Source organism: Aegilops tauschii, chromosome 2, assembly GCF_002575655.3.
Source record: "Aegilops tauschii subsp. strangulata cultivar AL8/78 chromosome 2, Aet v6.0, whole genome shotgun sequence".
In the NCBI taxonomy this organism is placed as follows: Eukaryota; Viridiplantae; Streptophyta; class Magnoliopsida; order Poales; family Poaceae; genus Aegilops; species Aegilops tauschii.
The window spans coordinates 340,682,591-340,709,149 of record NC_053036.3 but is presented as its reverse complement, the minus strand read 5'-3'; the positions used below and the strand labels follow the sequence as shown (position 1 = coordinate 340,709,149).

The 26,559-nt window shown below is 45.4% G+C and overlaps 2 protein-coding genes across 3 annotated transcripts; one reads left to right on the top strand and one right to left on the bottom strand.

The window, feature by feature from the left end:
- Positions 1-2,148: 2,148 nt before the first annotated feature.
- Positions 2,149-2,733, bottom strand: LOC109738079 (uncharacterized). Its single transcript, XM_020297181.1, has one exon. It carries the CDS (start codon positions 2,731-2,733, stop codon positions 2,149-2,151), a length of 585 nt encoding a protein of 194 aa, XP_020152770.1.
- Positions 2,734-11,439: 8,706 nt separating this feature from the next.
- Positions 11,440-14,588, top strand: LOC109738052 (NADH dehydrogenase [ubiquinone] 1 alpha subcomplex subunit 2). Of its 2 annotated transcripts, none has more exons than XM_020297160.4 (3): positions 11,440-11,705; positions 11,806-11,912; positions 14,322-14,588. In XM_020297160.4, exons 1-3 carry the CDS (start codon positions 11,620-11,622, stop codon positions 14,414-14,416), a joined length of 288 nt encoding a protein of 95 aa, XP_020152749.1. In that variant the 5' UTR covers positions 11,440-11,619; the 3' UTR covers positions 14,417-14,588. The 2 variants fall into 2 exon arrangements, with proteins under 2 accessions (XP_020152749.1, XP_073364661.1); XM_073508560.1 differs by lacking the exon at positions 14,322-14,588 and adding an exon at positions 12,927-12,982.
- The last annotated feature ends 11,971 nt before the right edge of the window (positions 14,589-26,559 follow it).

Sequence of the window (26,559 nt, the reverse complement as noted above, 5' to 3'; positions counted from 1 at the left end):
AAATCACCAAGTCCCTGAAATCAGAAACATTACGGAGCCTACTTTGCATGCTTGTTCTAGTCACCAAAGAGATCACAAAAAATACATGGACTACACCACTGGAAAGATGGCATGGCATACTTCAAAACACATGTAGATCTCATGCCCATAAGATGCACAGATTAAATGATACAAAAATGACAAATCTCCAAGTTCTGCTAAGAACCAGCAGATAACAGCAACTAGCCCTCTTCCAACAGAGATTTTGGCATCAAGATGACCTCTAATAAACATGGTGCAATTGAAGAAAATGTAGAGCATTGCGAGGCGAACAATTGGACATATTACACGTGTGAATCGAAACTACATGCAAGGAGTTATGGAGCTGTGAACAGAGGCATATGATAAGAAAAATCACAGACTTAGGAATTTTCGGGGGGGTCGAGGGGAAAGTCAACGCTTCGTTCTTACCAGATCCGATCGAGAACTCAGGCCGCTCGCCGGCTCGGGCTCGCCTGGCTTTGGCCGGAACGGAGGAGGAGAGGCCGGAGGGAGGTGGCCCGGGGCGCGGTCGCCGGCGGGCGGCGGCACGGGCGCGGGGAGGAGAGAGAGGGCGCCGCGCGCTGGAGAGGTGGCGGGCTCCGGTTGGTTGGAGGCGGCGACGGAGCGACGTGGCAGCAGCCTATTGGCCGAGGTGAGGTGGCGGGTGGACGTGTCCGGCACGGGTGGACTTTGTCCGGCGGCGCGAGGTGGAAGACGCTAGGGTTCGTCTGCGAATGTATACGGGATGCTCACATATTTATAGGTAGAGGGAGTTAGGAGGCTCCAAATGAGGTGCGGTTTTCGCCCACACGATCGTGATCGAATGACCTAGAGCATGGAAGAAAGTTTGGTGGGTTTTGGGCTGGTTTTTGAGGGGGTTTTTGCTGGACACTCAAATGGACATTGCGGATGCCCGGTTAACCGTTGGAGTACCAAACGACCTCCAAATGGAACGAAACTTGACCGGTGGTCTCCGGGTGGTCTAATAAGGCCACTTGACAAGCCTCGGTCCATTTCGAGAAAGTTTGACACCCGCACACGACAGAAAACAAGAGGGGTGCACCGAAGGAGATAGGAGCGCCGGATTGCAAAACGGACAACGGGGAAAATGTTCGGATGCAAGAGACGAACACGTATGCAAATGCAATGCACATGATGACATGATATGAAATGCATGACATGAACAAAATGCAAAAATGAAAAACAAAACCCGACCACGGAGGAAATATCATATCACATAGCCGAAAATGGAAAGAGTCGGAGTTACAAATATGGAAAGTTACATCCGGGGTGTTACAGAGGGGGTGCAGGAGGCCACCGAGGTGGGCACAACCCACCTGGGCGCGCTAGGGGGGCCAGGCGCGCCCTGGTGGGTTGTGCCCCCCTCAGGGCATCCCCCAGGTGCTGCTCTGGCCCAATGATGTCTTCTGGCCCATAAAAATCCCCGTGGAGTTTCGTTGCGTTTGGACTTCGTTTGATATTGATTTCCTGCGATGTAAAAAACAAGCAAAAAACAGCAACTGGCATTGGGCACTGGGTCAATACTCAATAGGTTAGTCCCAAAAATGATATAAAGTTGCTATAAAATAATTGTAAAACACCCAAGAATGATAAAATAACAGCATGAATACTTCATAAATTATAGATACGTTGAAGACGTATCAGGGCGGCATGGCGGCGTCGTAGGCCGCGGCCCCGCCGTACGCCGAGGAGCTGCCGGGACTAGAACCACCCGACGCGGCCAGGAAGGCCTGGTGATGAGATGGACGAGGGCCAAGGATGCCCGGAGCAGGCGCCCGCGGTAGCGGCATGGAATAGGCATGCACCACCCGGTCCAGGGGTTGTACCCTGTGAGCTAAGGCGGGGGTGCCGAGGCCGGGGCGGGGGCGGGGAGAGCCGCCTGGCGGGGGTAGGAGCCCCTGTTGCGGGCCTGCCCGTCGCGACCCCCCCCCCCCCCCGCGCGTTTCTTCTGGCGGTCGGGGGCGGCTGTGGAGCTGGTGCGTGAGGAGGTTGTGGGAGGGCAGCGGGACCCGCGACGGTGCCGGCGTGGAGCGCGACAAGAGGCGCTTGCCGAGCCACGTGACGGAGACGCTTCTCCTCCATCCACAGTTAGGTGACGGCCTTCGCTTAGGAGGGTGTGGTGAGGGAGAGGTTGGCAGCGGACTGGCCAAGGTCGGGGTGGAGGCCGCGGAGGAGGTTGGTGAGGAGGACCGAGTCGTTGATCACCATGTTGACGTCGCAAAGCTCATAGGAGAGAACTTTCAGCTTGGTGCAGTACTCGTCGATCGTGAGATCATTTTGCTGCATGGTGAAAAACTCCCCTTGGAGGAACACGTGACGCTGAAGCTGATTGTCGAGGAAGAGGTCACAAAGCCGCGTCCAGATGGCATGCGTAGACGGGTCGCGGCAGTTCACCATGTCAAAGAGCCCACGCGAGATCGTGAGGAACGGCCACTTGACGATGCAGGCGTCGACAGCCAGCCACTCGTCATCGCCTTTCATGTCGCGGATGTAGACGCTCCTGTCAACATGCTCAATGAGACGGTAGGAGCAGAAGAGAAGCGCAAAGTAGGTGCGCCAAGCATTGTAGGAGGGGGGGTCGAGCTCGAGGATGACGGGAACATGGTCTTTGATGGGAAGGCCATTGTGGCGGTCGGAGGTGAAGGCGATGACGGTGGTGGAGTTGCCGAAGGAGGAGGTGGATCCCACCATGATGATGGAAACGGTGAAGGCCGGGAGGTTGGGAAGGGTTAGGGTTTGGCGGCGGCGGCTTGGAAGGAAGCGGCGGCGGCGACGTGAGAGGGGTAGGGTTTGGTGTGGCGGCGGATTGGGAGAAAGCGGCGGCGGCGGCGTGGGAGGGTTAGGGTTTGGTGCGGCGGCGGCGGCTTGGGGAGCAAGCAGTGGCGGCGGCAGGAAGAGAGGAGGCGGCAGCGGCGTGAGACGCGGCGGCGGCCTAGGGCGGAAGCGATGGAGATCAATAGAAAACGGATACCATGTAGAAGACTATAGGATGCAACTCAATTGTATTCATCAGAGTCCATTACAATATATACAGGTGGTGTCTTGCGTGACAAGCCAACTAACCCTACAATATCTCTAGGAATCAGCTATACAAGGCTAGAGATAATAGGAGAATCAGCCGGTAATAAATACAGAGATATCACATTTCAACACGAAGGAAACGATTTTTGAATCGAAGGAAACGTTCGGTCTGCGACGAAACTCCCAGCGAACGAATTCAGTCCTATGGAGCGTTCGCCCGAGGAGCCCAACACAACCACCTATTTAACCCACATGCCCAGTTAAAAAAGTTATTTTCGGCGAAAATGCCAGAAACAAAAAGAATAAGAAAAGGAACAAAATACAGGAAATTACAGTTTTTTGTGTTGGGAATGTGTATAAAAAAGGACGCGTCTAGTGGGCAACCGGGTGCCTGTTAGGTATTCCTGGCAACCTGCTTTATTAGGAAAGTTTTGCCCCCCCCCCACACAAAACAGGAAAGGGATCATGCCCTGTATCCCCACCTACGACCAAACCCACTTGGTCCCCTTCTTCTGCCCTTCCCCTGCGATCACGTGAGTACTCACCCCCTCGCCTGCGACTGTGTCATTGGCCACCGTCCCCTGCACCCTTCCTCCTTCTCCCCCAAGGGAACTCCTTTCATCTCCTACAATTGCACAGATCTGCAATGGTTGCGCCATTAGAACTTGAAAACTAAAGCAAGGGAAAAGGTGAGCAGAACTCTAGATCAAGAAAAAAATGTGAGATTTCTACCTCTTTCCCCCCAAAAGACTCCCCCTGTTTTCCCCTTCTTTCTCTCATCTTATGCTCAGTGTTGGTGCATCTCTTGCAGTAAAAAAACCACTGATCAGATGTGGACAGATGTAAGACTGCAGTAGGTTCTAGCAGTCAAAAGGAACCCATGCCAAATCACAAACCTATAGCAAGAAAAATAAAAAAGTAGCAACTTGGACAGTCTTGTTCAAGCAAAAGTGGTATTCATGCTACGAATTCTTTAAGTTTCTACGAAGATGTTGCAACTCTTGTCATTGTTTAGGCAACTTATATAGTATGTTCATGCAAAAGTACTACGGCTGGGGTATGCAACTTTTGTGTGTGTCCCTTTGTGCTACAAATTCTATATATTTCTAGCAAGATGTAGCAAATATTTGTCAACTATGTATGCAACTATGTGCGTTGTAGTAAGGTACGGTTGGCTTACGCATTTTGTGTGTGCAAACCACCCACACCTCCACCCCACCCCACCCCAGGTGGACCTGTATAAGGATATCAAAAACATCTGGGACATGAAAATGTGCCAGTAAAGCAAGTCTGTGTAGTTATTAGGCAACATTAGATGTGCCAGCAAAGCAAGAGTGTATAGTTATTAGGCAACAGCAGATGTGCCCGTAAACACAAGTCTGTGGCAGTAAAGCAAGTATGTGAATTTATTAAGCAGCTCTTTTTAGTGTGATTACCATGATGATGTTCCTCTTTCTATCAAATTTTAAGCACACACTATGTGAAAACAACCTAGGACACAGCTGATATGATTAGTTTGAGTAACCTAAAAAAATATTGTGGGACTCTGTGTGGTCATTAGGCAACTACAGGTTTGGGAGTAAGCAACTCCATGCATAGCAGCAAAGCAAAAACTCTGTGAGCTAATTAACTAGTTGCAAGAATTTGAGCAGCTCAGTGTGAACCTTCTAGACAATTACATGTGTGACACCAAGCACCTTCCTAGGAATAAAGGGGAAACAGTTATCAGAAAGAGCCATGACATAAAATGTTATCAAAAAGTACCTTTGTGCTTCTAGTTTTGATTTTTGATAAGTTCTTCATACATGAGACCTTGCTAGACCACTTCCTAATATATAGATAAAATCCCCCCCCCCTTAAAAAATTGAAATATGCAAGAAAAGGGAAGAGCCACATTTATATTCATGCACATTGGTACTACAAAAAAAGCACCACTTTACTGTTGAGAAGCAAATAATAAGCAACACACACGAGATTGAAGTTAAACGACCATTCAAAAGCACACCATGTATTTTGGAACGTCTACTACAAAATACTTTCATCATTTCCAACAATTCTTATGGATAAAAAAATCATCCTGTTTTATCCTCTGCTGTTTCTGTCTCCACTTTAGACCAAAAAAGATTTATCACACAATCATCACTACTTTAGGTACTGTTGCAAACTCATTCATATTTTCTTATTGCATTATCCATACTGTATTCTAACTTCACCATGGCTTATACCCCCGATATAATTCATAGATTCATCAAAACAAGCAAACAACGCAACGAAAACATAATCCGTCAAAAACATAACAGTCTGTAGCAATTCAAATAAAAACCATACTTCTGTAACTCCAAAAATTCTGTAAAATTAGGAAATCATGGAAAATTTGTATATCAGTCATTTGTAAAAAATTCATAAGTTATCATGCTCCAGAAAATCTCAACAATTCTGCTACTGGACGCTGTTTTTGCACAGAATCAAGGCAACTATCATCCAAATCATCCCAAAGGCTTTAATTGGCACAAACACTAATAAAAGCATAAAACACAACCATAACAGTAGTATAATTGTGTACACACAACAAAACAGGAAAACTAACAAGAAAATTAAGATAACTATTGGGTCACTTCCCAACTAGCGCTATCGTTTTACGCCCCTAGCTAGGCATAATGCATAGTTTCAGTGTTGTCATCTTTAGTTTCTAACTCCTCAATCACACATCCATATTTTCTAGGAGTTCTAGCATACATGTTTTAAAGATCACACTCCTAGGAACAAAATTAAGGGATTTATTTTCATATATAGGTTTCTTTATCAAATCAACAAAATTGGGCTGAACACTAATAATTTTGAGATCTTCGCTATTGTTGCTAGATGTAGCACCCTTGTTTTTAGGAACATATATAAACTTGCAATTCTTACTAGGAGGAGTCTTTACGATAGTTTTAGCGGAAGAAAAAGCGGCACCCAAATTATTAATAATTTCTTCCAACTTATCAATCCTAGCGGGACTTTGCTCCACCCTTTTATTAATTATAGGTTCTTTTTCTTTTAGCATCTTAAGAGTAATCCCTAACTTTGATCCAAATTGAGTGACATGGTTATGAATCTTTTTATCCAAAATTTTAATATGCTCTATGGTAGGCATTTTATTTCAATGGCGTCTAACATTTGCATAACATGTTCCAAAGTTAAAATTGTTTCATTAATAGTGATAGGTGGTGATCCCGCCAAATTTCCCATAGCATTAAAAGCATCCATAGGGTGACTACTCAAGAAATTCCCTACGGTAATAGTATCAAGCACAAATCTATACCAAGTAGTAATAGCCACATAAAAATTGTGAAGAAGAACAATAGTGGATTGCTTACGAGTTGATCTATTATGAACATCGTAAATCCTATACCAAGCATCTTTTAAATTCTCTCCCTTTCTTTGCTTAAAATTGAGAACTTCATTTTCATGGGTACTCGTAACAAGGGAAGAACTCTAAAGTGGGCAAGCAAGCGAACAAGCAAACAAAAAGGCAAACGCGAAAAAGACAAACCGAAAATATTTTTATATTTTTGTAAAACTTTTTAGAAGTGGAGGAGATAAAAACGAGAGGCAAATAGCAAATAACGTAAATGTAAGGAGATGAAAGTTTAGGCATAGGTACTTGATAGATGTTCATGATGTCTCCCCGGCAACGGTGCCAAAGATTCTTCCTGCTACTTGTGAGTTGCGTTGGGATTTCCCTGAAGAGGAGGGGATGATGCAGTACAGTAGAGATAACTATTTCCCTTAGTTAAGAACCAAGGTTATCAATCCGGTAGGAGAATCACGCAACACCTCGTTAGTAGTACCTGCACACAAAATACCAAATACTTGCACCCAACGCGAACAAGGGGTTGTCAATCCCTTGATGATTACTTGCAAGATTAATCTTTGTAGTGATAGATATATAGATAAAATACAAAAAATAAAGATAATTGCCACAAGGTATTTTTGGATTTTAATATATGATAAAAGTAGACCCGGGGCCATAGTTTTCACTAGAGGCTTCTCTCTTGAAAATAGCATACGGTGGGTAAACAAATTATTGTTGGGCAATTGGTAGAAAAATAATCATGACGATATCCAAGGCAATGATTGTGTATATAGGCATCACGTCTGAGACAAGTAGACCTATTGCTGCCTGCATCTACTACTATTACTCCACACATCAACCGCTATCTAGCACACATGTAGAGTATTAAGTTCATAAAGAACGGAGTAACGCCTTAAGCAAGATGACATGATGTAGACAAAGTAAACTCACGCATGAATAAACTCCAACTTTTATCCTTAATGGCAATGATACAAATACGTGTCATGTCCCTTTCTATCACTAGGATTGAGCACCACAAGATCGAACCCATCACCGCAAGAAAAATCAATCTAGTTGGCCAAACCAAATCAATAGATCGGAGAGAAATACAAAGCTATAATAATCATGCATAAAAAAAATTTAGAGAAGGCTCAAATAATATTCATGGATAATCTAATCATAAATTCACAATTCATCGGATCTGAAACAAACACACCACAAAAAGTGATTAAATCGAATAGAACTCCAAGAACATTGAGGAGAACATAGTATTGAAGACCAGAGAGAGAGAGAGGGAAAGCAATCTAGCTAGTAACTATGGACCCATAGGTCTGTGATAAACTACTCACACATCATCGGAAGGGCAGCAAGGTTGATGTAGAGCCCCTCGGTGATTGATCCCTCCTCCGGTAGAGTGCCGGAAAAGGCCTCCAGATGGGATCTCACGAGAAGAGGAACTTGTGGCGGCGAAAAAATATGTTGGGTGGCTCTTTGTTGGTTTCCCGATTTTAGAGAATTTATAGAGGCGGAATTAGGTCAAACAGAGCAAAGGTGGGTCCATGAGGCACCAGGGCGCGCCCACCCCCCTAGGTGTGCCCTGGTGGCTCATGGCCACCTCCTTCGTCTTCTAGCCCTCTCCCGAAGCTTCTCCACTAGTTGCAGCACCGGCGGGAGCCAGTTTCCAGCATCGCCGGGTGTCGGTTTCAGGATCTTCGGGCAGCGGTTCTAGATCTCTGGGCACCAGTTCCGGCATTCACCGGGCGCCAGTTCCAACACGCCGGACACCAGTCCCAACATCTCTGGGTAGCAGTTCCGACATTCGTTGGTTGCTAGTTCCAACACGCCCGACATCGGTTCCAGCAGTCGTGCGGGTGGTTGCAGCTTCGCCACTCACTAGATGCTGCTACCGCGGTAGCCGGGGTGCGGTTCCCGATGTGGTCGTCACCGTAGATCTTCCAAGCATCCATGGATGTCGGTCGCGGCTTAGCCGGAGCACGCTCAACATCGCGGTGTGCGGTTGTTGCATCCCTATCTACCCTGACACCGTCGCAACTCGTGCTCGTCATGGTCGCAACACTCAACACGACCATGCCTGACTGGTTCCAGCATCGCACCTTGCTGGTTTCAGCATGTGACTGCAGTTGCAACATCGCGCCTGGACGGTTCCATCATCGTGTCTGTCCAGTTCCAACATCTCGCCTTGATGGCATGTGGCTGTCGTGGTTGCATCATCTCACGCGATAGATCTACAACTGCCATCCAAGGACGCCATATGACGGTAGCACTATCGGGGCAAGGAGTAGGAGTGTGGGGACAACGGCTTGGTGGGGTAGGAGAAAAAAAGAGAATGATGTCATGGTTGCACCCATGGCTCTTTGTCTCTCTCGCAGCGCCAGCAGGGGATTTGTAGCCATGCGTGTGAGATCGAAGTAGAGTAGGAGCTCATCCATGACGAGCAGATGGACAGGAAGTAGCACGGGAGACACATATGCGAGAAAGAGATTGGAAAACATTTCACGCCAGCGCGCCGGCCGAAACGTTCGGCCGGTCGCGGCGCTCGCATTCGATCCACCTGGATCCAGCGTCGTCTCCTCGCGTCCTCCTCCCAGTTTTTTTCTTTTGCCTTATCTTCTTATTCCTTCAACCACTCGACCTTCCTCCCCGACTTATCCTTTGATCCTCCCCTCCCCCCACCCCCTGCGACCTCAGGCGTTGCTGGCAAGCGTCGCGGCTTCTCCGGCAAGGCGTCCACTGGGAACAGATTTTTCGAGCCCACATGTTGCAACCTCGGCATCCCTTGACTTCAATTTAAATCTCCCATGCCTTGCAACTCGGGTGACCCTCGACTGGACGATGGCGATGACATTGCAGAACCAGTTGCACGCCCTCATGCTACAACCGCTAACCAAAAAGCTTCAAACTGAGATGAAAAAGCTTCAACCAGATATATAAAAAGCTGCAAGCAGTCATTGCCATGGCGGAATGCTACAACCGTTGACATAAAATGCTACAACCCTTGATGAAAAAAGCTTCAACTGAAACGATAGAGAAAGCATTAACCAAGGCTGCTACAAAGAACAATAGCTGCAACCGTTGATAGAAAAGTTTCCACCGTAGATGAAAAAAGCTACAACCATTGAAAGAGAAAGCTACAACCATACACTGCATAATCAGAAAAGTTGCATCCGTTGTAGAGAAAGCTTCAATCATATGTGCGAAAAGCTTCAACCGGCGTGCATTGCCACCGGAGCTGCAATCACAGTTGATGGCCTGGTGGCTGTCGTCAACGCAATTTCATGCAGCGAGCATCAACGGCGAGGGGCGGCGACGGAGCTACAACCGGGGAGAGCTACAAGCGTCGCCGCTGCAAGCTGCAACCACAGATGCAGTTGTTTCATGCGCCGCGGCGACAATGAGGACGACTGGTGAGGATTGAAAGCGGCGACGAGGACGGGCGGCGAGGGTGGGGACCGACGACGGGGATGGCCAGCGAGGGTGTGGATCGATGACGAGGACAGCCACCGGAAGGGATAGGAGGCCCGACGCCGCGCAACCCGAGCGGGGGGGGGGGGGGTCGAGCCCGAGGAAGAAGAAGCTGGGGCAAGTTTCTTTTTTTGCTCCAGATCCAACAGGCGCGCGGCTCATATCAAACGGCTAGGGTTGGACCGACCCAAAATTTTCGGCCAGGGCGCCAGCGCCTAGCGGTGCCAAGGAAGATTAGGATGAGGGGAAAAACTAGTGGTTGAGAGAGATTGACTGTGCTTAGGGTGCTTGGGGCCCACGCATTAGACGCGCGGACGTGTGACGATGGTAAAAGAGTGTGGGCGCTGCGTGAGGCGACTGGTGAATCGTATTCTTTTTTTCCCGGGGAAATAAATATACTTTGGACAACGCTAACGCCCACACGTGTGGTGGGAGCCAAACCCGCCCACACGCCCTATAGCATACCGACTACGTCATGTCATCGCACGCATGCATGTGGAAATCTTTTTGGATTGTCTGTTTTTAAAATGTTTTATCTCTTAAATGAAAAATCCGATTGAAGATCCGTTTTCACCATTAAATTCCTCGCGACGAGATCTTCGAAACTAGATCTCATATCAATATATTTCGACGAAATTCTTTTTTGATTAAAAGTTGCCGTGTCTATTGCACATGAATTACCATGATGTTTACACTGTATGTTTCAGCTATTTTCTTCTATATTTAAAAGTAAATTTTGACATATTATAAAACGGGGAATTAAGAAGCTAGACATACCATGCATCATAAATTAAAATTGTCATGATACATGCACTTAAAATTGGCATGGTTCATACAAAAAAATATTTTCATGGTCAAAGTACTGGATTGCCATCATCGAAAAACTAAAATTGCCATGATCTACAAACTAAAATTGCCACATGGCAACTTTAGTTTAAGCACTATTAACATGGCAACTTTTGGGCAAAAATTCGTCAAAACATATTAACATGGGTTTAGTTTTGAAGATCACGTCGAAACGGATTTAATGGTGAAAATGGATTTTTAATTCACTTTTTTAATTAGGAGATAAAACATTTTTAAGCCGAAAACCAAAAAGATTTCTGCTGATGTCATCTGTTCATACGTGGCAAAATGAATGGTGATGGAGGTGTGTGGGCGATGTGCAAACGCCCACACGTGTGGGTGTTAGAGGGTGCTTGGATACGTTTTAGTCCCATGACTAAAAGTAGTGGGACTAAAACTTGCTAGCCTCATCCATGCTTGGATCCAAATACTAAAGAGACTAAAATCAAGTTAATGAGCATTTATTATCCTCCAAATACTCCAATCCAGAACTCGCCTGTGTTAAAGGAGAGGAGTTAAATGAGGAGAGAGGACTAATCCATATTTTAGTAGGGGTACCCCTGACTAAAAAAAATTAGTCTCAAGACTAGTTAGTCAGGGATGTTTGAAAACTTTAACCTTTTAAAAAGACTATTTTTAGTCAGACTAAAGTAAGTCCCTCGATCCAAGCACCCTCTTACCCTCTTAGTTTTTCCGTATACTTTTGTGGAGACGGAACCCTAATCTGACGGCCATACACCGTTTTCCAGATCGGGCGGCGTGAATGTGAATCCAACGAGACAGCCGCAGCTGGGCAGTTCGTTCGTTCCCCAGCAGAGGAAGATACAACCCAGGCAGAGAATAGAAGGGGTCCGAGAAGAGAAGAGAATCCAAGGAAGGAGCCGGCGGCGATGGCGTGGCGGGCGAGCCTATCCCGGAACGTGAAGGAGATCCGCTTCCTCTTCTGCCAGTCTTCCCCTGCCAGCGGCCCCGCCCGGTAGCACCCACGCACCCGCTTCTCTTCCCCCATTTCTCTCTCTACAATCGGTTCGTCGCTCGCTCATGTCGTGGTGTTGGATTTCTGATCTGATTCGCAGGGAGTTCGTGAAGAAGAACTACGGTGACATCAAGACCCGCAACCCCACCCTCCCCGTCCTCATCCGCGAGTGCTCCGGCGTCCAGCCTCAGCTCTGGGCGCGCTACGGTAAGCAGCCCTCGATCCCATCTTTCCCAGGAACCCGAGATCTTGCTCTTGCCATGGTTCCCGAGAGGGTCTGTTCCGGTCTATTGATCTTCGGAACCCTTGCATCTTTCAAGTGTGAAATGTTTCTGTTGGAACCACCGGATCTTGTTATCTTGGGAGATATGGCAAGTGGGGACTTAGGACCGTCCAGTTCCCACATAGATTTCCATTGTTCATCTCGAAATTTTGAGCACATGATATGGGAGGAATTTTCATCTTTTATGTATCGGTGGAAAAGAATTTTGATGTTGCCCAAATGCTGCCCTCACCACTTGTATCACGCAGCATAGTGCATCTATTTTGTTTGGTTTTCCGTTGCTCTGTCATTCTTTGCTATAGGCACACTGCAGCACATTAAGATGATTTAGTATCAGAAGTATATTACTCCCTCTGCTCCTAAATATAAGTCTTTTTAGAGATTCCAATATGGACTACATACAAAGCAAAATGAGTGAATCTACACTCTAAAATACGTCTATATACATCCGTATGTAGTTTGTATTGAAATCTCTAAAAAGACTTATATTTAGAAACGAAGGGAGTACAATTGAAGCAGTTGCATACGTACAGTGAAGTTAATACATCGAAAACATGGCATAAACACATATTACCACATTGACTAAATGGAGGTTAGGTTAGTCTACGATTGCCAAAAATCTGGAATGCTCGATAACTTTGGAAGTTTGACCAAGTTTGAGCTTGTCAGACAAGCTGATAGAACCAAAACTGCAGATAAACGTGGATAACTGCAATAAGCTCTTTGGTCAGAAAATTGGGCTTATCTACACTACCTAGAAAAGACATGGCGTTCCCATCTCGCTCAACCTTCATCTGCCTCCATTCCATGCTTATAAAGCCAAGAAAAACCAGGGGAAAGCCTGCGCTACAACCCACGCACGCACGTGCATCCTCCTCTCTATTCCCTCTATACACTGGGTTTATTTTTTCAATGTTAATCAAGTTTTTGTTTTTTAGATGAAGAGAGAGGGGTTGGTGGAGGAGCAGAAATTATTTAACGGTAATTCGAATGAATAATACCGCATAATGTACATGAGTATTCTAAAGGTATATGTTAGACATGATTGATGTTAAACATTAGAATGTGTATGCCCGTTGCAACGCACGGGCAATTAGCTAGTGTAAGTCAAAAGACTGGCTTATGTAAGGGATAGCTTCCTTCTCCACCAGTAACAAAAAACAACATGATTGTTTAAGTCTTGTCTCGTAGAAACAGAAGTTGGGAAGACTTGTGTGTGGTTGAATGCAACAGCTTGATGAAATTGCTTCGTGCCCCTCTAGAAAAGTTGTTGTAGGAAACAAACCAGGAAAGAGTTTGGTCTGATGCCAGATTTTCTAATATAAGGTAGGATATCCTTAATAAGCATTTTCTTGTAGCCTTCAACTACTATAGTTCTGCTCGTCATAACTCTTCTATGTTACTATCATGCAATTATCCAAAAAATATGCATGACTGTATTATGCTTATAGAAGTAGGGCCTTATTATGTCAAACGGGTTTTATCTCATGGACCCGCAAAACATATACTCGAATAAATCTATGCCAATGAAGTCTTGATAAGCAATGCTGTGAAGAAAACAGATTCATTTTGGAAAATCTATTGGCCCATTTCAATTTGTAAGTTACCCTCGGAGCCACATATTTTGATTTTTGGTGTTAGTTGCCGCGTGTGCTTTCATTTTTTGTTTCGCTTGAGATCAACGACTCGGTGCGCAAACTCCGGCCTATCTGCAGCTATCTCGACTCCTGATCTAGGTCGATCGGCTGGGTTTGGGATTTGGAGCTCATTCTAGTGAATCCAGTAATTATTTGATGTAGTTTTTCCTGGGCTCAGGCTCAGCTGTCTTTCTTCTCAACTTATAACCTGTTACAAAAGTTACATAGTACTGATAGGCAGGCATGCTACTGAGATGTTACAAGTGTGTCTGGAATGTTGATGCCTACAGGCTTCAGCTATCAAAGAAAGGAAGCACAGATTAAGATCATGTATTGGGCTTTCAAATTCTGTACACAATGCTCAAAATGGATATGTGTTAATTACAAGAACTAAATGATAAATGAAGAGAAGGCTATGAAATCGTTTACTCAGTTTCGGCACTTGTGTGTTGCACTGTCAATATAGAGATAGATCATGTACTGAAGGTAGAGGACTGCCCATACTAAGTTACTAACTGAGAAAAAGTGATAAACTAGTAGTTTTGCGAACACAGGGCTAGGCATGTTATGATCAACAAAGAACTGAATATTGATTGCCAAATACACCCTTTCTTTTGTTTCATGCATACAGTATTGGATTAATGAATTGAAGCTAATGTATAAGGTATGTTGTATAACTGTGTGTCTACTGGTCAGATATGGGTGTGGAGAGGTGCGTGCGCTTGGATGGCTTGACAGAAGCCCAGATCGACAAGAAGTTGGAGGAGCTAGCCAAGGCAGGAGTTGCTTAAAGCTAAAAACTGTCAGGCTAGCCAAGTTTTCTTGCGTTAAATCTTCACAAATAAGAGAAAAGTTAACATGGGATGTTACATTATCTTGATTTCAGTACCATGACTGTACTCGAGTGTTGAATTTGTACAACTGATTGCTGAGAAAGTAACTATTTTTCCTATCGTTCTTCAAGGACTGTTTTCACCAGATAAGTTCAATTTCTAAAAACCATACTGGTCATACTTAGTATGTTACAGATGTGGTTTGGTTTGCTCTCGATGGTTTTTGAATGCTGTAGACCTGTAGTTCAAACTGTTTTGGAACTTTTCTGAAAACTTTCACATGTGATTTTCATGAAATTTGCTTCTCCGCCTACAGCTAAATACAACAAGTTTCATATAGTTGTGCCCTATATACGAAGCCAGACTATCTTGACTGCGTGAACCAAAGATTGGCCGTATGTTTGCATGTAAAATCGAGAACCATGACGAATCATGTGCCATGATTATGTTGCTATCAGTGTCCTGCCTAAATTCATCGCCCTTTGTGTGGTTGTAGTTTTAATTGTCAAACTACTCCCTCCGTCTGAAAAAGTTTGTCCCACAAATGAATGTATCTAGTACCAAATTAGTGCTAGATACAGTCATTTGAGAAACAAGCTTGGACACGCTTTTTAGTCATTTGAGAAATAAGCTTGGACACGCTTTTTCGGCTTTTTCGGACGGAGGTAGTACCTAGTAAGTTGCTTGTGCCTTTCACCGGAACATACTACGTACTCTCTCTATCAAAATTCTTGTCTTGGATTTGTCTAGATATGGATGTATTTAATACTAAAACATGACTTGATACATCTTTATTTATCCTTATTTAGACAAATCTAAGACAAGAATTTTGGGAAAGAGGGAGTATATCATAGTGATGTCCAAAGGGGTAAGGGAAACAGATGTCTACTATAACCAAATATTTCCGAATATTGAAGAACTATATGATGAACCCAAAATTCTTGTCTTGGATTTGTCCAGATATGGTATTTAATACTAAAACATGACTTGATACATCCTTATTTAGACAAATCTAAGACAAGAATTTTGGGACGGAGGGAGTATATCATAGTGATGTCCAAAGGGGTAAGGAAAACAGATGTCTACTATAACCAAATATTTCCGAATATTGAAGAACTATATGATGAACAGAATATGAACACAAGAATAGTTCCATACATAGGATCTGTTACATGAATAAAACCAACACATAATTACATCTACCCATTCTTGATGAACATGATGCACAAATACAGACAATATCTTCTGTCATATTATATAGAACTTGATTGCGAGCTCAATGAGTAACTTCTCTTCTTTGTTAAAATGCGAACTGCTTCAACCTCAACTGGATAGGGACCAGACCCCTTTCCAAAACCCTCCCATGTCGCCCCGCGCGGCGACCGCGGGGGGGGGGGACCCTAGGCCGCCGCCGCCAGTCCCCCGCCTCCCGCGCTGCCACCATGGGGCTCGGCCAGGCAAAGCCCGTCCGGAGCCGGCGGCAGCTAAGCCCCGTTCCCATGCACATAGGAGCCGGCGCGTCGCGGTCGCCGGGCGCTGCGGTCTGGCGACGTGCAGGTGCTCTGGTGGCGTAGGTGTGCTTGTCGTGCTTCGGGCGGCGTGGTGGGCGGGGGGGTGTGGCTGTGGTGGCGGGGTTGCTTCAGCCAGATCTGCACGACGGCTGTCCCTCGTGGCGAGGGTCGTGGATGGCGCGGATTGGCGGCTGCTGCTCCGTCTCGGCGTGGTGGTGGCTCCATTGGGCCGGCTCGTGGTGGCTTGGTCCGGCAGGTTTGGGTGGCTCTGCGGGCGGCCAGGGGCGCTGGGTGCACTAGCCGGCTTAGCGGCGGCGGTTGGTGCTCGGCAGCGGGGTGCGAGTGGTGGTAGCCCATCTCTTCTCCTAGATCTGGGCCAGCGGCGCGATTTCGTGCTGCAGAGATGGCCAGGAACCGGGGCTCGTGCTTGGCCGGATCGGCTTGGGGCCCAAGGCGGGTCGGAGCTCTCGCTTCGGGTAGGTGATGGAGGGCTCGATCCAGGTGGTGTCCGCGGGCGATGAGGCCTCTCCTCGTGGATGCGGTGGTCGATGGTGGTGGTCAGGTTTTCGCTATTTTGTCTGGTAGGTCGGACCCGGCGACCACGTCGAGGCATCGCGTGAGCGGGCTCGGTGGCATACATCGGTAGTCACAGGGTTGTGCCCCCCAGGTCCACCAGGACTGGCTCGGACGTAGGTGTGGACAGCCCCTACTATGGGGGCATCAACCCAGATTCCGTTACTGATGCTGGGCTAGGAGCGAAAGGATAAACCTTTTGCTCCCCCTTCCGTGGTTGGTGCTCTGTGATGTGGACGGATGGCGGTGGCTCGGACTCGGACGCCGGAGCGGTGGCTCTGGATGGCAGTCCGCATGGTTGGCTCTCCAGCGGACACCATGTGGGTGGTCGTGGCTTTCCCTCTTGGTCGTGTGGGTAGCGGGAGGTGGAGCGAAGGGTGGCCCGGGCGCGCTCTCTTTCATTGACAGTGGCGTCGCCCCGATCCGTGTCAGGGGAGCTGAACTCGTCGCGTTGGTGCTGAAGACCTCGTGGGGGCACGGTGGAGCTGTCGAGTGAAAGCTCCGCGCTTTGTCACCGACGATGCCGACGCTCGCGTGAGCCACTCTCTTCCTGAAGACGTCGTCATGGTGTTCCTCTGCGTACCAGGGTTCTGGGTGAAGACCCTTGTCCCTTTTGGACTCCACAAAGGCGACACTTTGCGCCATTTCCCCTCCTCGGGGCGTTGTCGTGGAGCTTAGGTGTTTAGGGCGTAGTGTGGTGTTATACTCAGTTCTCCCTATTTTCTTTCTCGGTAGCATAGTCGTGTGCGTTCTACATGTTCCGGTTATTCTGAGATCGGCATTTTATGAGGCCTACCTCACCATCTTGTATCGTTCTGCTGTTTACTTGGTTTGGTGATTGCTTTATATATAAAGCAGGGCGAAAACCTATTTCGAGCTTCAACCTCAACTTCCTCATAACTGGAAACTTGCTCCAACTTCAACTTCCTTGTAGCGGAAACTGCTTCGACTTTGCAAAGGGTATTGTTTACCTATTACTTGGATTTAGCTCGCATTATATGTTCAATAACTTGGTCGTATCTTTGACATGTAGATCGATTTTAGTTGCACCACACACACAAAAACAGACGACATCAAGACCAATATCCTCTGTCTTGGCCGGCCACTCCTTCTGCGGCTTGAAAAGGACCTTCCACAGTTTGTTGTGGGAGGTGCGAAAGAAGCGGAGCACGGTGGAGGGGTCTTCGGGTTTGTAGGACCACATGGGAACAACCCGGTCCTGGCAGGGCAGGAGTGCCGGTGAAGCAATGATCTGAATCACGTTCGGTAATTCAACCTTCTTCTCCATCATCTTGGATATCCGGTTTTGGAGCGCCTCCACCTCCGTGGTCGACCCCCAGTCAAGGCCTTTTCTGGTCCAGGAGACCAGACTCATGGGGGGCCCGAATCTTAAAGCAGGGATCTCCGCCCAAGCCGCGCCTCGTGGTTCCGTGATGTAGAACCACTCTTTCTGCCAGATTTTAACGGTCGCTATGAAAGTGTCGTCCGGCCATGCCACTCGGGGGAGTTTGCTGACCCCCCCCCCAACCCCGCAGTCTGGTTGTTGATCATCGACGATCTTGGGCTTGATGTTGAAGACCTTGAGCCACAAATCAAAGTGTGGCGACCCGCAGGAAGGCCTCGCAGATGATGATGAAGGCCGAGATGTGCATGAAGGTGTTCGGGGTGAGATCATGAAAATCCAACCCATAGAAGAACATTAGCCCCCTAGCAAAGGGGTGGAGAGGGAAACCTAGTCCCCGGATGAAATGGGGAAGGAATACCACTCTCTCGACTGGCCTCTGTGTGGGGATGACCTGGCCCTCTTCTGGGACATGATGGGCAATGTTGGCCGGCAGGTAGACAACGCTCGTCAGCTCGAAGATGGTGTCTTCGGTGACGCCGGAGGCCTCCCACTTGACCTTGGAGCCCGATCCGGCCATGCCTGATCGAGGGGACGGCCGGAGGGGTCTTTGGAAAGACAAATGGTCTGGGCGCTGGAGCTCAAGAGGCTGGGAAGGCGATGCAAGGGGGAATGAGAGCGTGCGGTGAAAATGGTGGCAGTTCCCTTTTTAAAGGTTGCCGTAATACCAAGAGCCCTTTGACTGCATCGCAGACCTCGCGTCTTCCCGATAAAATCGCGTCGTTGTGCGCGTGTGGGATAAAGAAAATCATTGATCATATTCCTTGAAAACAGGACACGATCTCCATATTGATGGACGTGGCAGTGGGAAAATTGTCTCGAACCGTGAATCGAGTTTTCACAACTCGTAAGTAATTATGGTTGATAACCCACAAGTATAGGGGATCGCAACAGTTTTCGAGGGTAGAGTATTCAACCCAAATTTATTGATTCGACACAAGGGGAGCCAATGAATATTCTCGAGTATTAGCAGCTGAGTTGTCAATTCAACCACACCTGAAAGACTTAATATATGCAGCAAAGTATTTAGTAGCAAAGTAGTATGGAAGTAACGGTAACAGTGGCAAAAGTGACAGTAGTAGTTTCGTAGCAATCGTAACAGTGGCAACGGAAAAGTAACGAAGCAAAGATCAATATGTGAAAAACTAGTAGGCAATGGATCAATGATGGATAATTATGTCGGATGGCATTCATCATGCAACGGTTATAACATAGGGTGACACAGAACTAGCTCCAATTCATCAATGTAATGTAGGCATGTATTCCGAATATAGTCATACGTGCTTATGGAAAAGAACTTGCATGCCATCTTTTGTCCTACCCTCCCGTGGCAGCGGGGTCCTATTGGAAACTAAGGGATATTAAGGTGTCCTTTTAATAGAGTACCGGACCAAAGCATTAGCACTTAGTGAATACATGAACTCCTCAAACTACGGTCATCACCGGGAGTGGTCCCGACTATTGTCACTCCGGGTTGCCGGATCATAACAAGCAGTAGGTGACTATAACTTGCAATATGGGATCAAGAACACAAATATATTGATGAAAACATAAAGGGTTCAGATCTGAGTTCATGGCATTCGGGCCCTAGTGACAAGCATTAAGCATAGCAACATCAATCTTAGAACATAGTCGATACTAGGGATCAAACCCTAACAAAACTAACTCGATTACATGGTAAATCTCATCCAACCCATTACGGTCCACCAAGCCTACGATGGAATTACTCGCGCACGGCGGTGAGCATCATGAAATTGGTGATGGGGGATGGTTGATGATGACAATGGCGACGGATTCCCCTCTCCGGAGCCCAGAACGGACTCCAGATCTGCCCTCCCGAGGAAGAACAGAGCTTGGCAGCGGCTCCGTATCATAAAACACAATGAATCCTTCTCTCTGATTTTTTCTCCCCGAAAGTGAATATATGGAGTTGGAGTTGAGGTCGATGGACGTCCAGGGGGCCCACAAGGTCAAGGGCGCGCCCTGGGGGGTGGGCGCGTCCCCCACCCTTGTGGCTAGGGTGTGGGCCCCCTGGTGCTGATTTTTTTGCTAATATTTTTTATTAATTCCAAAAATAATCTCCGTTGATTTTCAGGTCATTCCGAGAACTTTTTATTCTGCACAAAAATAACACCATGACAATTCTGCTGAAAACAGCGTCAGTCCGGGTTAGTTCCATTCAAATCATGCAAGTTAGAGTCCAAAACAAGGGCAAAAGAGTTTGGAAAAGTAGATACATTGGAGATGTATCAACTCCCCCAAGCTTAAACATTTGCTTGTCCTCAAGCAATTCAGTTGACAAACTGAAAGTGATAAAGAAAAACTTTTACAAACTCTGTTTGATCTTGTTGTTGCAAATATGTAAAGCCAACATTCAAGTTTTTAGCAAAGATTATGAACTAACCATATTCACAATAACATTTAGGTCTCACATTTGCTCATATCAATGGCATAATAAACTAGCGAGCAATAATAATAAATCTCGGATGACAACACTTCTTCTAAACAATCATGATATGATATAACAAGATGGTATCTCTCTAGCCCTTTCTGAGACCGCAAAACATAAATGCAGAGCACCCCTGAAGATCAAGGACTGACTAGACATTGTAATTCATGGTAAAAGAGATCCAGTCATGGTTATACTCAATATAAATTAATAACAATGCATACAAATGACAGTGGTGCTCTCTAACTAGTGCTCTTTATAAGAGGATGATGACTCAGCAATAAAAGTAAAAAGATAGGCCCTTTGTAGAGGGAAGCAGGGATTTGCAGAGGCGCCAAAGCTCGAGTTTTGAAATAGAGATTGAATAATATTTTGAGCGGTATACTTTCATTGTCAATCTAACAACTAAGAGGTCTCAGTATATTCCATGCTACATACATTATAGGCGGTTCCCAAACAGAATGGTAACGTTTATACTCCCCACCACCAACAAGCACACTCCACGGCTGGTCCGAAACAATGGGTACCGTCCAACTAACAACAATCCTGGGGGAGTTTTGTTTGCAATTATTTTGATTTGATTTGCTTTGAGCATGGGACTGGGCATCCCGGTTACCAGCCATTTTCCCGTGAATGATGAGCGGAGTCCACTCATCGTGAAAATAACCCACCTAGATATTGACAGCCCTAGTTGGTACATGAGCTATTCGAGCATACAAAACAGATTATCATTTGAAGGTTTAGAGGTTGGCACTTGCAAATTTACTTAGAACGGAAGGTAAATACCGCATATAGGAAGGTATGGTGGACTCATATGGAACAACTTTGGGGTTTATGGAAGTGGATGCACAAGTAGTATTCCCGCTTAGTACAAGTGAAGGCTAGAAAGAGACTGGGAAGCGACCAACTAGAGAGCGACAACAGTCATAAACATGCATTGAGATTAACCAAAATTGAATGCAAGCATGAGTAGGGTATAAATCACCATGAACATAAATATCGTAGAGGCTATGTTGATTTTGTTTCAACTACATACGTGAACATATGCCAAGTCAAGCCACTCGAATCATTCAAAGGAGGATACCATCCTATCATACTACATCACAACTATTTTAATTTCCATGTTGGCACGCAAGGTAAACCATTATAAACTCCTAGTTGATTAAGCATGGCATGAGTAACTATAATCTCTAATTGTTATTGCAAACATGTTTCATTCTTAATAGGCCAAATCAGGAACGATGACCTAATCATATTTACAAAAACAAGATAGGTCGAGTTCATACCAGCTTTTCCTCATCTCAATCATTTCATCATAAATCTTCATTATTGCCTTTCACTCGCACGACCGAACGGTGTGGATGATAATAATAGTGCACGTGCATTGGACTAAGCCAGAATCTGCAAACATTTATTCAAAGGAGAACACAAGGTAATATGGGCTCTTTGTTAGATCAACAATAATGCATATGCGAGTCACTCAACATTTTCATTGTGGTCTTCTCCTCTCGACCCCCAAAGAAAAGAAAATAATTCCAAAGAAACACACTGAAATATTTTTGGAGTTTTTGTTTTTCTGAAGAAAGAAGAACAAGAACGAGAAAAACTATTTACATGGGAAAGCTCCCAACAAGCACGAGAAATCTTTTTGAGTTTTCTATTAATTTACTACTACTAAACATGCATAGAAATTAAACTAACTACAACTAAGTTTTTGGGTTTTTCTTAAGGTTTTTCAAACACACAAGAAGAAAGCGAAACAAAAAAGAAATAAACTAGCATTGATAATACAATGAAAAAGTATGAGCACCGACAACTGGAATGAGTGTGTGAACATGAATGTAATGTCGGTGAGGAATACATACTCCCCCAAGCTTAGGTTTTTGGCCTAAGTTGGTCTATGGCCACTGGCCTGGTGGATATCCAAAGTTGAAGTCGGGGTCGTACTGTGCTGCGGCAGCTAAGACGAGCAGCCTCAGGTGTCCTCTCATACTCGCTTGCCTCCTCTCTAGTTATAAAATATCGTCCATTTGCCTAAAAGTTAAAGAGAGCAGGAGCAGGAAGAGTAACAAGGACGGCACGCCGTCTATCAAAGATTAGTCGGTACTGGAGGATCTGTTCGTTCCTCTTAAGAAACTGATGGCGTACCATAGCCTCATAATCCAGAAAAGCGAGTGGCAACTCAATATCATACCCTCTAATAGGTACACCCAAATAGTTAGCTAAAAGAGTTGCGTAAATCCCACCAAATAAATCTCCATCTTTAGCATTATGGTGTAACCTTCTAGCAATAATGCCCCCCAAATTATATTGTTTATCACCTAACACCGCACACTTGAGGACACTAAGATCTGGTATGCAAATATGGCATTGTTCATGTTTACCATTAATGCACCTACCGATAAAGAGAGCAAAATAATGTATGGCAAGAAAATGAATGCTCCCTACGGTTGCTTGTGTAATATTTCTAGTTTCTCCAACAGTGATGCTAGCAAGGAAATCATTATATTCAGATTTGTGAGGCTCATTAAGACTACCCCATTGCGGAATTTTGCATGCTTCACAAAAATCTTCTAGGTCCATGGTATAAGATTCATCATAAAGATCAAATAGTACAATATGAGTATTGCGCTGGGATGAAAACTCAAACCTCCGCACGAAGGAATCGGTGAGATAATAATATTGCAAGCACTTGTCAGATAACAAAACCACGAGGCCGGCATTTTGTACGTACGCATAAAATTCGTTCCTTAAAACCTGCACGATCCATAAATTCATCTGACGGCCATTCACACGGCTTCACTTGAGCTTCCCTTGGTAGTTCATGGTCCGGCTCGCGTATTGCACGCCTCGGTGCTTGCTTCCTTGAGGAACCACCTTGGTACATTCTCCTAGAACTTTTCTTTCCTCGAAGAATAATCCCCCAAAGTAGTTTTGTGAATGGAGCTTTGAGCAAGGAGATCAAAAATGGAAGCAAGATGAGCAAGAACACGAGTTTGAGCTATGGAGTGATTTTTTCTAGAGGAAGAAGGAGAGGATGGGTGCTGGAATAAGTGGAGGGGGGGCACATGGGGCCCACAAGGTCAGGGGCGCGCCCCAGGGGGATGGGCGCACCCTCCACCCTTGTGGCCAGCTCGTGATGTCTCCTGGTGTGTTCTTTGCACCAGAAATTCTAAAATATTCTAAAAAAATCATATCCAATTTTTAGGGCATTTGGAGAACTTTTATTTTCACGACATTTTTTTATTGCATGGATAATTCAGAAAATAGACAAAAAATACTATTTTTGCTTTATTTAATCTAAATAACAGAGAGTAAAAGATGGGTACAGAGAGTTGTGCATTCTAAATTCATCCATCTCATGCTCATCAAAAGGAATCCATTAACAAGGTTGATCAAGTCTTATTAACAAAATTCTTCCGAATGACATGAAACCGGAGAATTTCAAATAATACTAGGTTACCTCAACGGGGATATGCATGTCCCCAATAATAAGAATATCATATTTCTTTTTGGCAGTAGGAAGAGGGACTTCAAAACCTCCAATAGTAATAGTTGAAATTTTTCCAATGGAATTGATACTATGAACTTGAGGTTATTTCTTCAGAAAGTGTACCGTATGCTCATTACCATTAACATGAAAAGTGGCATTGCCTTTGTTGTAGTCAATAATAGCCCCTGCAGTATTCAAAAATGGTCTACCAAGGATAATCGACATACTATCATCCTCGGGAATATCAAGGACAACAAAGTCCCTTAAGATAGTAACGGTTGCAACCACAACAGGCACATCCTCACAAATACCGATGGGTATAGCAGTTGATTTATCAGCCATTTGCAAGGAGATTTCAGTAGGTGTCAACTTATTCAATTCAAGTCCATGATACAAATAGAAAGGCATAACACTAACACCGGCTCCAAGGTCACATAAAGCAGTTTTAACATAGTTTCTTTTAATGGAGCATGGTATAGTTGGTACCCCTGGATCTCCAAGTTTCTTTGGTATTCCACCCTTAAAAGTATAATTAGCAAGCATGGTGGAAATTTCAGCTTCCGGTATCTTTCTTTTATTAGTAACAATATCTTTCATATACATAGCATAAGGAGGCATTTTAAGCATATCAATCAAATGCATACGCAAAACGATAGGTCTAATCATTTCAGCAAAGCGCTCAAAATCCTCATCATCCTTTTGTTTGGATGGCTTAGGAGGAAAGGGCATGGGTTTCTGAACCCATGGTTCTCTTTCTTTACCATGTTTCCTAGCAACGAAGTCTCTCTTATCATAACGTTGATTCTTTGATTGTGGGTTATCAAGATCAACAGCAGGTTCAATCTCTACATCATTATCATTACTAGGTTGAGCATCAACATGAACATCATTATTAACATTATCACTAGGTTCATGTTCATCACCAGATTGGGTCTCAGCATCAGAAATAGAAATATCATTGGGATTCTCAGGTGTGTCTACAGCAGGTTCACTAGCATGCAAAGTCCTATCAGTTTTCTTTTTCTTTTTATTACGAGGACTAGGTGTATCCGTATTAGTTCTCTGAGAATCCTGCTCAACTCTCTTAGGATGGCCCTCGGGATAGAAAGGTTCCTGGGTCATTTTACCGCCTCTAGTCATAACCCTAACAACATTATCATTATTCTTACTATTCAACTCATTAAGCAATTCATCTTGAGCCTTAAGTACTTGTTCTACTTGAGTTGTAACCATGGAAGCATGTTTACTAATAAGCTTAAGATCATTAACAGTACTATTCATATAATTACTCAAGTGGTCAAGCATGTAAGCATTAAGTTTCAATTGTCTACTAACATAAGCATCACTACTGCCGGATGTTGCTAACACGACACTACGATCAGAGACCCTTCGACGAAACTGTGTGCGATGCCATAATCGCAAACGGTGGTGTAAAAAAACCGTCAAAAAAGGTGCAAAACGTTTGTGATGGCGGAGCCATCAAGCACGATTCAGATTTTAGTTGCGTGTGCGATGAAGGGCATATGGTTCAGTTCAATTAACTGTTTGCGATGAGGAGGAACAAAAGAAACGGGCAGCCAGATGGAGGTGTGTGTGATATATATCATACAATTCACTAGGATGAACTGTTTGTGATTAGGCAACACAAAAGAAACGGTCAGCCAGATGAAGGTGTGTGCAATATACGGCATGCGGTTCACTCGGATCAACTGTTTGCGTTGAGACATGAGAACAGAAACGATTCAACTTAACAAGATGTGTGTGATACGAGGCAAACAGGTCTGTAATCAGAAATGTGTGTGAAGACCGATAATAACACAGACGGTTGCGGCTAATAAGACATGTGTGTTGTGCGGTGGGATTGCATACAGAACAACAACATATATATACACACACTTATAAGGACATGCTTGCATAACCAAATTAAACATCCACTTACATAGGTGGCTACTACAATGGAATAAGCCGTGTGTGTTGCGGGCAAACGCTTGCCGGTATATAACCTTAAATTTAACCCAAAAAAGTGTTAATGCATGTTACAAAAATTGTATAGCTCGAAACTATGTTCAAATACGACTCCAACGATATAATCTTTGGCGACATGCATTCGTATTTTATTAGTTATATCCTACTTATAAACCAGGATGGGGTATAGTAAGTAATTAAATCGCGAACTTTTTTTATTAACCTTATGTGAACGTGTCCTTTCGTTCTCCTCTCGCACGTCTTGTCACCCCGCTGCCGCAGACGGCTTACAGCGCAAGCTTGCGCAGCGCGCGGGGGCGTTCTTTTGGCCAAACGGTGGCGCCAATGAATCGTCGGTGAGCCTGTTCCCGCGCAACCTCGCAGGTTCCCGCGCAAGCTTCCTGCCCGACTCGGTGAAATCCCCCAAAATCCCAATGCTTGCCGGCCTGCTATAAAAACCCTCATGGCCGGCGAGTCATGCGTCGCATCTTCCCCTCCCTCCCTGTAGCTTATCTCGTCTGCTTCTCCCACAATCGCCAATGGCACCGGTCCGTCATCGTCACTCAGCCACTCCGCCGTCATCAGAGGACAGCTCCAGCTGGGAGGCTACACCGCGGCGGGCGGCGCAATTCCCGGCGTAGTGTAGTGCGCGTGGCGTCCCTGTTGGGTGTGCGCGGAACACCCACCACACGCTCCGCCGCCGCTGCC

Bases quoted from the DNA above. Each gene is read 5' to 3' on its own strand.
- LOC109738079 (XM_020297181.1), bottom strand. From the start codon at position 2,733: ATGGTGGGATCCACCTCCTCCTTCGGCAACTCCACCACCGTCATCGCC.
- LOC109738052 (XM_020297160.4), top strand. From the start codon at position 11,620: ATGGCGTGGCGGGCGAGCCTATCCCGGAACGTGAAGGAGATCCGCTTC. The intron at 11,706-11,805 runs GTAGCACCCACG...TCTGATTCGCAG, and splicing joins CCTGCCAGCGGCCCCGCCCG to GGAGTTCGTGAAGAAGAACT. The intron at 11,913-14,321 runs GTAAGCAGCCCT...TCTACTGGTCAG, and splicing joins TCAGCTCTGGGCGCGCTACG to ATATGGGTGTGGAGAGGTGC.